This window comes from Pipistrellus kuhlii, unplaced genomic scaffold (genome assembly GCF_014108245.1).
Source record: "Pipistrellus kuhlii isolate mPipKuh1 unplaced genomic scaffold, mPipKuh1.p scaffold_m20_p_9, whole genome shotgun sequence".
Classification (NCBI taxonomy): Eukaryota; Metazoa; Chordata; class Mammalia; order Chiroptera; family Vespertilionidae; genus Pipistrellus; species Pipistrellus kuhlii.
The window spans coordinates 3,876,287-3,887,986 of NW_023425595.1; the positions used below are offsets into that span (position 1 = coordinate 3,876,287).

At 37.9% G+C, this 11,700-nt stretch overlaps 1 protein-coding gene across 2 annotated transcripts in view; it reads left to right on the forward strand.

Moving 5' to 3' along the window:
• LOC118713381 (intraflagellar transport associated protein) overlaps positions 1–11,127 on the forward strand; it is a 52,929-nt gene extending 41,802 nt beyond the window's left edge. For both annotated transcript variants that reach the window (XM_045577751.1, XM_036427849.2), the window contains 2 exons: positions 4,363–4,520; positions 10,886–11,127. In XM_045577751.1, the coding sequence (XP_045433707.1) occupies positions 4,363–4,520; positions 10,886–11,053 (326 nt within the window). In that variant the 3' untranslated portion in view covers positions 11,054–11,127. The remainder of the gene's footprint in view (positions 1–4,362; positions 4,521–10,885) is intronic.
• Positions 11,128–11,700: the final 573 nt, after the last annotated feature.

Genomic DNA, 11,700 nt, shown 5'->3' on the forward strand with positions numbered 1-11,700 from the left:
GGGGGGCAATGGTAAGATATGTACACAGATAATAATTTAATAAAAAAATTAAAAAAAGAAAGAAAAAAAAATAAAAGTTTGATGATGAATGGAAAAAAAAGTAGTTCTATCTTTAACTGATAGTATTTTTTTAAAGCATGTTTTTATTGATTTTAGAGGGATGGAGAGAGATTGAAATGTTGAAGAGAGAGAACCATCTATCGGCTGTCTCCTGCATGCCCCCTACTGGGGATCCAGCTCACAACACCAGCAAGTGCCCTGACGAGAAAAAAACTCTACAATCTCTTAGTGTGTGGGACGATGCTCAACCAAAGAGCCACACTGGCCCAATGCAACTGGTAGCATTCATTGTCAGTGACAAAGTTGATAGGGCATTGAGTGAAAAACAGATTTTTGGAGATGTGCATCCAATACTGTAAGCTTAACACCTCCCCAATATTTAAAGAGTTTTCTGATAAAATTGGTAACGTTAGTTAATATGATTTTTATACTGTATAATGAAATATGTTTATATTTGAGGGATTTGTATAAAACAGTGAATCAGTATTTTCCAAATTTATGATGTTACAAAATCATGTGTTAGAGAAAGAACCATTCAACATATAAGACTGACCAAGATTTTAACATGACAGTATGAAAAATTCACCAAAATGGTTTGAGATTGCATGTTGAATTTATTTTTTTACTTTATCATTTTTTTGAGATCTAGGGTAGTTTCAAAGAAGAATATCCATGATTATATAAAAAGACTAGTAAAGTACTCCTCCCTTTTCCATTTATATATCTGTGTGAGACTAGATTATTTTCATTGACATCAAGTGAAACAATATTCCAAACTTGAGTGCTTAACAAGTATAGAATCCAACTTTCCTTGCTTAAAAAGACAAGAAATTTTTTTTATCCATATAATAATACTTCTCACTATTTTCTTTGTTTTGGGAAAATAGATTTTTTCATTAAATATTTATTTTAATACATAATGATATTTTAAATAGTTAAATAAATGAATATTTGAAAAAAGTCTCAGTCTTTAATTTATAATATGATAAAAATTCATGGACATAACCTATTTAAACTAAAGTTCTTTGAAGTTTTCAAAAAAAATTTTGAAGAATAAGGACCACTGGGATAGATTATCATAGCTGGTAGCTATGTGGGGAAGAGACCTGGATTACTAAAGTCTTTCTTACCTATATCCTTTTTTGTCTTAGGGAATGCCCAAAATTTCAAAAAAATATCTGTCATTTCTATATGACAAAAAAGGAACAGGTTGGTTAATTTAATAATTATGCCACACAGATTAAAATTATTCTTACCTAATTTATTAGATGTCAGATAGATTGCTTGCTGTATAATGTATTAGATTTTGTAAGTATAGCTTTTGACTTGCTGATTATTGACTAAATACAGAAAGACAAATGGCATGAACACTTAGTTCATGAGTATTGGAAATTCTTATGATGTAGTTGAGAAAGAAGAGATTGACGTGTTTTCAGGCTTGCTGCCTACCATCAAGATTTGTTTTTGAGAGTTGGCTTGACTCCACATGAACATCAGCCAAGAGCGTGGTATTTAGTGAAGATGAAAACAGGGCCTTTGATAGTTTCAGAAACAACTAAGATAGGATCAGGTTTCTTAAAACATTTCAGTTTTGAAATGTTTTATAGAGATATCACATTCCATTCCCCAATAATGAATACCATCATGTTTCTCCCAGGATTATAGAGTGGGTAAAAGATAAGGTAGCTTTCTTCATAACTGTCTTATCAGACTCTTCTCATCCATATTGGTTTTACTCTTTTATGAATCTGTCCCCTTTAAAGTAAAGGTTATTCAATTTTGTTTTGATTATTCTCTGATTGATTGTATGTGTGAAAATCTTATTCCTGTAACAAAGTTTAATTATTGAGGGTAAGGACTATACATAGTTTACATAATCCAAATGTACTATTAACACACAGACATATATATATATATATATATATATATATATATATATATATATATATATAGATGGATAGATAGATAGATAGATAGATAGATAGATATATAGATACATAGATATTTTTACAGAGTGGAAGAGAGAGGGATAGAGAGTTAGAAACATCAATGAGAGAGAAACATCGATCAGCTGCCTCCTGCACACCCCCCATGGGGATGTGCCCACAACCAAAGTCATTTTCTTTGAATTACTGTTGTTTTTACAATACCTTTCAGTCCGCAGGCCGATGCTCTGTCCACTGAGCCAAACCGATTTCAACAGCACACAGACTCTTGATGCTTGCTGTTCAGTTTAAAAGTTGAGATTCAGGAAATTTATTTCCTATCCTTAAGTATTTATTGAGACTCTACTATGTGTAAGGTGCTGTATTAGATACCAATAGATATGCATTTGTACATTTTGCTTTTACACTGAAGAAGCAAATGGCAAAGCAAAGTGTGGAGGACTCTGAGTCTTCTTGTTTTGAAGGAGTTGTTCCCATGGCAGTAGAATTTTTCTGAAAGAAAACATTTTTTCCCCCCAAAATATTAAAGAGGTGAAGAGGTTTAGCAAAGGAATTGCAGAGCTGCCTTCTTGGTGCCTACTATTGTCAATCAGATTTTAAATAGCTCTGAAGGCAGAATTGATTTTTATCTTACACTTGAACTGATGTTTGCACTGGTGGTCAATGGGTCTGATAGATATTGGTTTTTACATTAAGAGGCCCGAACCTTTCTCTTCTTGTCTTTGTTGTGGGCAGGCCCTTACCCAGGCTTGGACCTAGGCAGATACACTGAGTTTGGCTTTGAACTCATACATAGATTTATTAGAGAGTCAATCTTCCCACCAGCCTTACTGAGTTTAAAAATAGTACTTCTCTGGGCATAAAATGTTTGAGTGCACTTACCACTGACTGGCCATACTAATGAGTGATTGCAGTGACATTTCTTGGCCTTGAGTTTGGCTACTCTGATAGATTTAAAAAATATATGTAATGAAAATGCTTATTTAAACGAAGTTTATAATGTGACATCCTGGGCTCTGCAGACAGACTGCCTGGCTGTGCCACTTTGTGGCTGTGGTACCTTCACTGAGGTTACTCTTAGTGCTTAGAGCTCATTGCCTATAAAACAGGAAGTAATGGAGCTGTTGGATTAGCTGAGTTAATGCATATATCAGCTCACAAGAGTTGACTATTACTATTGTTTTTATTTCTGCCAGTTAATCAGGTCTTATTTTATGGTTTCAAGAATTAATCATAGTAAAACCACCTTGTTCAACAATCCCCCACTCACATGCTCAGTTTCTAGGCTATGTTCTTTGTTACAGGAGTCTTATGGATTTTGTAATTAAATATTTTTGTGAATTTGTAATTATTTTTTGTGTGAAGGTTGACAGCATCACAATAGTGAGAGATGTTTTTCAAGTAAGATTCAGTTTTTGAATATGGAATCATGCTCAGTTATCTCCCCATATATGCTGCCACTGGCAACGGTCAAGGCATGCCCATTGTTAGTCACTTCCAGGGAGAATGTATTCTTTCTTAAGATTGTCTTTGAGTAGCAGGCAGCATCACTGAGCCAACTGCACGTTATTGGGTATCTCCTGCAGTCCTCTGGTCCCGTGAAAACTTACTGAGGGGAAACCTATTGTGCTTCTATTTGTTTTTTGTCCTCCTTCAAGAAAGCTGTGGGAGAACATCACTTATTTGTGATGCCTCCATGTTCTCTCACAGGTGCAGGTATAAGGGAACACATCCCTTCATCAGGAGCTGATCAGAAAACCAAGATTGGCTCTTGAATTCTTGTATTATAATTGTGCTAAATAAACCGGAAACACTTTTTTGTTGCTTGCAGGTGTTGAAACTTAGAGCATGCATACTGAATGTGACAGAGTAGTTCATTTTTCTGTTACAAGTTAAAGTTCGTTCCTTCTGGGACAATTGTTTTTAATATGCTTTTGTTGTTGTTGTTGAAATATTGTCATATCTTTACAGGATGAAATTCAACACTCCATTTCCTTTCTCTTCTCCGCTCAGGAAAATATGGGAAAATGAGGCAAAATTAGCATCTTCTTGCCTTATTTTCCTATTGAGGTAGATAGCGGGTTGAAGGATGAGAGACATGAACAAGTTATTCACAAACAACATTTCTCTGAGACCTTTTGGATGGAATCCAACAGCAATAATAGGGTAGAAATAGGTGCACCGGGGACTTCTACCTTCTAGAAAGGGGAATCTCAAACGGGAGCAGGCCTTGTAAGATGGACCTGCTCTACCTGAGCATATTTGCTTTGTTCTTGGGACCATTACAGGTTTTTAGATGATTAAGGTCAGTTGTAAATTCCGAGAAAGGATCAGTGGAATATTTTGCATCTTGCAGATGTGCCGCTGCTGCCCGGGGAAGTGGAGAACGTAAGCACCCACATTCCTCCTGGTATTCCTCCCGCAGCTGACATTCTTCCTGCTGCCGCCCAGCCTCTGACCCCTGCAGTCAACCCAAGGCCCACAGTGGAAGGAGCAGACACGCAGAAGGACGAGGTACTCCATGGTGGACTCGATCAGTCTCGAAATCGCAGTGGTTTGGTCACTCGTCCTTTCAGAGAAATGCTCCTCTTCCTGGCTCTCTTGTATTTTTCTCAGGTTGCTTATTTGGGCTCTTCTCATGGCCATCCGTCACTGTTGTATATATTTCTTTTTAAACACACACAGAGATTGTGTTTTTTACATGGAAACTAGTTTTTTATTTTATTTTTATAGAATATGTTTTTATTGATTTCAGAGAGAGGGAGAGAGAGATAGGAACATCAATGATGAGAGAGAATCATCAATCAGCTGCCTCCTGCATTCCCCCTAGTGTGGATTGAGCCCTCAACCCCAGCCTGTGCTCTGAATGGGAATGGAACATTGACTAACTGGTTAATGGGCCGATGCTCAACCTGCGATAGAAAATATTTTTATTTCATGATGTGTCTCTCTATAGGCCAGTGTTATCAGGGGACAGTGCAACCGAAAGGACAGAGGAAGGGGACAGATGGCTTTCTTAACCTCTTTTAGTCTGAACTGGCCTTTTTTTCTTTTTATTATTGTTCCTAAGGCCCTGTAGACATCCTGTATTTGTTAAGGTAAAGCGAGGCTGCTCCAGGAGAGAATCCCAACAATAATTCAGTGGTGGAAGGGATAGAAGTTTCTTTCTTTCCTGGAATAACTAATCTGTGGAGGGTCTCTCATGTTAGCAAGTGGCTCTGTTCCCTGGACTCACCACAGCTCCTTCTCTCTGGAACTCCACTCTGCCTTGGGACACTGTCCTCAAGTACATGCTGCAAGTCAGGTCTCCATCCTTCCCGGGGCAGGGGATGAGTGCGTGGGCCGCCTGCTTCCCCAGGCTCAGAGCTCAGGGCTCCATTTCTGTTCATGTCCTATTGGCAGCCACTCAGTCACATGTTCCCACCCACCACAAGGGAGGCTGGGAAGTGTCATCCAGTTGTTTGTTTCCCAAGCAGGGTAGATGGAACTCTGCCCCATGCATTCCTTCCCAAATGCACCACTTGAAAGTCATCTTTTGCCATCGTTTACAACTCTTCTGCATGTACTCTACAAAGGTGCACCAGCAGAGGCTGCGGGATGTGACCTTTAGCACCCAGTTCACTCTGACACGAAAGGGGATCAGGCACAGAGGTAGTCAAGGGCTCTCTATTATCTCCTTCTCAGAAAGCCCCTAGGATGCTTTTTGATTATTTAATCATCAGGCACTAGCCTTAACACTTGAAGATATTTTGTTATAGAAGCAGTTGTTCATTCAAATAATCCAGACATTTCACCTTTAAATTCCCCCTGTGTTCACTGGTATGGCAGACTTATGTCTTGGATGCCAGTAGGCTTATGTTAAACCCTTAAATTGGTTACCAGATAGATTGGTAGGGACAGCCACTTTTCAATGTGCTTTTTGAATTGTGGATTGTTTTTGTTGAGTAGTAAGAAACTAAAATTGCAAGGTTATTTCTGAGAGAAGTGAGTTTCTTTCAAAGACTTGTTTATGACTTCCATACAAATGATTTGACCAACTAGTGGTTGCTACATCTGATGCCATTATGGAAATGTTTATAAAATGATTTTAGTTGATGGGTTAAAAGAAAACCCTGAATGATTTCTAGAACCTGCCAAACATCCAGTAAAATGCTATTTAAAACCCTGTATAAGACTGTATCTTCAAAAAATATATACATTTATTCCCAGAAAATGTCAACATTTTTAAATGTTGGAATCAAAATGATATAAACATGTTTGTGTTGGCAAACTCAAGAGACATAGATGAATAACTTTTGAATATCCAGAGTGATATCTTGGCTTGGAATTTTTATTTCTAACCACCATTTGGAAGAGAAACTTTTCAGAACTGCCTAGATATCATAATACTATACCAACTCTGCCATGGTTTAATAATATCAATCTTATTTTAAAGCACCAAATGCCAGTATAAGACCACAAGCATCAACTTCCAGCAAATATGTCCTATAAGGGCCTCCCCAGGAGCTAAAGACAGTTACCTTCTGTGACTTCAGTCTGGAAAGTTGAAAACGTATCCTGGATATCCCAACTTCCTATAATTGCCTAATAAGAATCCACAGCTTCCTAGTATGGATTAGACCAATTAAAAAAATGTTAATTTTTATCACTTGTTTTATACATGTGCATTTTTCTCCTTCGAGTCAAACATTTTCCAAGAACCTTTCAGTTTCTATTTGTGAATAATTTCTTGCCTTAGTTAATCTATTTAAAGAAAGAAATTCGCATTAGAATGGTGAGTTCCTCCTCCCCATCCACAAGCCATAGAAGAGGTCATAGAAGAAATTTGTACAGTATTTTTTTAATGGGAGATCTCCTGTTTTTCCAATTCATATAGGGATTTCAAAAATTTTCACCTATAAAGACAGTTTATTTACCATATTGCTTTGTAATAGAGACTTCAGCTAAATGCTGCTGCCATTGATGTGAACATTAGTTCTATTTTCTTTGACTTGCCTATGTGGTACTATGAATGAAAATGACTCCTCTTGTAGCAGCCCCTTTTAGAGTGAGTCACATGAGCAATTTAAGGAAACTAGCAGTGTTCTGCCAGTGTACAAATTCTATTCCCCCAGAGGCTCAAAAAGGTTTCAATTAGATTTGAAATTATATACCTGAAATCCACATATTTCAGCTCCTTAGGCAAAAATAACAAGTTAATAATTTAATCCACAGTTGTTTTCTGTTTAATAGCAGGGGACTTGGCGTCTCATTGCACAAATTCTTCTCTTTGAAATAAATCAGAATTTGATTTTGCAACTAATTTGGAGTCCTTTAGCTCAGGACCCTAAGATGAACCTTCCTTGAAAGAAGGGAATTCCCAAAGTATGCCAGAGTAGCCAACAGCTGAAATACATAAATAGAATTGCGACTTTGCTGTCTTTTGAAACTGCCATTTTGACGTTCACAGTGAAGTTTTCTGAGTTGCAGTTTGTATCTAGTTCGTTCCTTCCCTCCCTCCCTCCCTCCCTCCCTCCCTCCCTCCCTCCCTTCCTCCCTCCCTCCCTCCCTCCCTTCTTCCTCTTTCTTTTTTAAAGTTAGGTTTATTGAGATCTTATTTACAGAGTAAAATTTACCATTTTTGGCATGTATATAGTAAAAAATACTAATTAAAAAACAGGAATACTTTTATTTATATTTAGAATCTTTAAATGGAATCATTAACATATATAGTAAAATAGTAGTTACTTTAAAAAATATTTTTATTGATTTCAGAGAGGAAGGGAGATGAAATGAGTGAGAGAAACATCAATGATCAGAAAGAATCATTGATTGGCTGCCTCCTGCATGCCCCCCCCACTCCCTATTGGGGATCAAGCCCCAACTGAGGTATGTGACCTTGATGGGGAATCGAACTGTGACCTTCTGGTTCATAGGTCAACACTTAACCATTGAGCCACGCCAGCAAGGCAATAGTTACCTTTTAAGTCTTTGTTTTATAAATTTATAAATGTTATGTTGACTTATAAATCTATAAGTACTAGAGTATTCATAATTACATATTCCCAATTACTTTGCTCTAATAACTGATTTATTACTATTCAGTCTGCAAGAGCCATTGATATATACTAAATGTTAATAAAACTCAGAATAATATGTTAATACAAAATTATAATGTCAGAGGCTTGGAAAAAACCCAAGATGCATAGTGGTAAAAATGTATACTAAAATTGCTGGGTCTTACAAATAATTCATCTACACCTCCCTTCCCTAACCACTCTTTGTATCTGTATGTATGTGCATATTCTGAAAGAATATTAGGTAGAAAGTTTACTTTTGAAATTATAGTGTAACATAAACTAAATCTAAAGTAAGTTAGATACCTCAACTTTAGAAAGAAGTCAATTTTTTCTTCAGTTGGGTTCACTTTTGGCATTATAACATTTGTTCTTATTTCTCATACTTATAATTTCTTACATAGTTTATATTCTTTCTTGCCCTTAGTTCTTAGATGCTCATTTTCGTTTGCTTTGGATATTTCCTGTCCACTCTATTCTCTCAGACTCACTCTCTCTTTTCCTCTTTAACTTGTACTAGTCTTTTTGAGCTGGGATCAGCTTAGGTATCACTTCCGGAAGTTCTCCTTGACCTCCAGGCTGGGTTTAGTGTCCCTGCTCTAGGATCCCATTGCACCTTGTATGCACTTCCGGAACAACATTGTGTTATATTCGCTTCTTTCTATTTTGCTCAACCCCATTTAACCGTAATCTCCTTGTAGGCTGGGACTGCAGCTTTTTCATTCTAGTACCATTGCTCGCCTATGCCTAGCACAGGGTCTGGTGATATAAAAACAAGACACAATGCCTGCTTCCTTTAACCAGATATGTAAGGCAGCAAGGATTCCAAGAGCCAGAATGCTCTGGTAAAAATGGGGCATCCAGGATCCCTCAGGATGGGGCCAGGCCTGCCAGCTCAGTGTTTTTCACTGAGTAGACTTGGAGACGTCAAGGATGCTCACATGAAGGAAATGAACACATTGCCTGCTTGTGTTTCTTTGTTTGAGCTGCTTTCAACAGTACTACCCCATGGTCACGTTCACTGTGGCATTTAAGTTTAATCTCAGGAAGTGATCATGATGATCGGTCGGCTGACTCGCGCCCTGTGTTGGCTGCTCCAGACTTCATGGTATTATGTGGAGCCTTGAGTGCTTTTTATTATATACTGTGGGATTTGGTTAGCTTATCTAGGAAAGCGCTTAGGGAAGACCCTCCAAGTTGATTTTTCCTGTGTTTTTGGAGAAGGGGAAGCTTTTTCTGAAGACTCTGGATTCACATCTCACTTCTCTTTCTTACTGACTGCATAGTCTTCGCTGTTCAGCTCCTTGTGAGATGGGCTGTTTGAAGATCACCGCTCTTGCCCACACGGTTCCTAGTACCGGGGCTGGCCCTTGGTGGGAACTCACTTCAGTGAGAGCTCCCATCACCCTTGTCAGGACTGCACACACTTTCTAATAAAGAGGAAATCAACAAGCCTCTGAAACGCATTCCCTTGCTGGTTTTACTAAGAAAGGAAAAAAGATGGCTGGGGGTTTGCTATTAACCCTGCACCCCTAACTATGAGATTCAACTGGCCCAACGGACAGGAGATAATCTATTCTTTATGGTTGTGGGTTTTTTCTTTCTTTCACCTTTAATAACAGCAAGGTTTCTGAACGTTTTCAAGAACGTTACAAAAGTCACTCAATGAAATCATTTTCCAGGCAAGAATATTTAAAGCTGATTATGGCCTCAGGGCATTTTTTTCATTCTTGCATAAACCATAGTTTTCAATTATTTCAGCATCACCATACATATTATAGAGCTGCACAGAGGTGCCGGATGAGTTCACGTGTCACCATTTGCTTGGGGAGAGGCTCTTGAAGGGGTGATACAGTGAGATTTAAGCCATTTTCTTTTTGTTTAGTGAGAAATATGCTTTAAAAAAATCTACCTTCTTTTAGGAAGTGTTTAAAACACAGATTATGAATAAATAGATATAAAATTATCACACCTCTTTGCATTTACTCTGGCTTGTAGATAAATTCTGTAATATTTAAAAAATTCTTGGATAAGACAAAATGATCCTGGACTTTAAATTTAAAGGAGATACTATGTGTTTTAATTCATACTCTTATTGGTCCAGGAATGATAGGTATTATCTGAAGAAGTAAATGTAATAAGTGCAGAGTACTTTTAACTTTGAAAATGTTTTGTTAAGCCCTAGCCAGTTTGGTTCAGTGGATAGTGTAGGCCGTGGGGATGGAAAGGTCCCGAGTTCGATTCTGGTCAAGGACACATGCCCAGGTAGTGAGTTTAGTCCCTAGTTGGGGGCATGCAGGAGGCAGCCAGTCTCTCATCATTGGTGTTTTTCTCTCTCTCTCTCTCTCTCTCTCTCTCTCTCTGAAATCAATAAAAATATTAAAAAAAAAGAAAATTGTTTTATTGATATGTCTTTTATGGTAAATGGTAAAAATACACCTTAAGATCAGAATCTTAAGGTATATTTTTTCACTCTTTAATATGAGCCTTTAGTTTTTCCATATGCCTCTAGTCCTAACACTACAGGTGGTAAAAATGCAATGAATGTATGCAAGAGAGATTTTCTGCTTCTTGCTGTGGGAGTAATTAGTTAGTGATATTGTTCAGAGGCAGGATGGTACAAATGGGGCACTTTAAGGGGCTTACATTAGATCAAATTGAATAAGTGACTGTATTCCTTTACTTTAAAAAGGGCCTAACTAGCTGAGAGAGCTGGAGTCTAAAATATGTTTAATTAAACAGTAAATAGGAAATTTACATTTTCGACTTGATCTTCCTTTACAATGATTGTAAATGATTTTCCTCCTTTGCTACCTCTTGCAGACACTCGGGGATGAAGTTCAGCCCTTCAGACTTGATGAAGAATTTGATTATGACAGTGTGATACTAACCCCCAAGTTCACTTCAGCAGAGATAGAAGCCATCAAAGAACAACTATCCAAGCACAAGCGAGAGAACACCAACTCGGACTTGGAGGAACCGCGTGACTGATTCACCAAGACATCTTCCTGTTTATATTTATTTTGTTCTTATTCAAGCAAAAATAGAATAAATGATAAACCTACTGTAAGCCCCTCTGTGGAAATGTATGTGTGTGTTGATTTGTCCGTTACTTGCCTATAGGAAGATGCTGCTAACAGAGATCTCCATCCTCACAGAGCTCCCTTCTGGCCTCCCGTGGCTCGTAGGGGGCGATGGAGGTGGCGAGTTGGGACAGAAGGCAATGCCCACTGAAGCGTCAGTTTGAAGAGAGTACCACAACTAGGTAACACAGGCATTGTAACAAAGATTGGAAACGTCAACCCACCTTTTTTAGGCGCAAAGGACAGTTACCCATGCCAAACACATTGTAGCACAGAGAGAAGTGCTGATTATGTGGCCCCAGCTATCCAGACATAATGGTATGAATCTGATTGCCGAGAGGCTAGGCTTCTAGGACTCATTGGGAAAGGCATGACTGGAAAAGCAAGCAACTGAGAATTGATTCTATGTCATGTATTAAATTTTTGTACTTTGCTATCGCCATTGTGATAGCTACAAAGTGCAAAGAATGACCTCTGTCTGCAAAAGCATAAAATATAATTTGAAGAGGCAAGGCGTAGGTAGAAAAAAACAACTAGAGGATGTAAAGCTTCTTA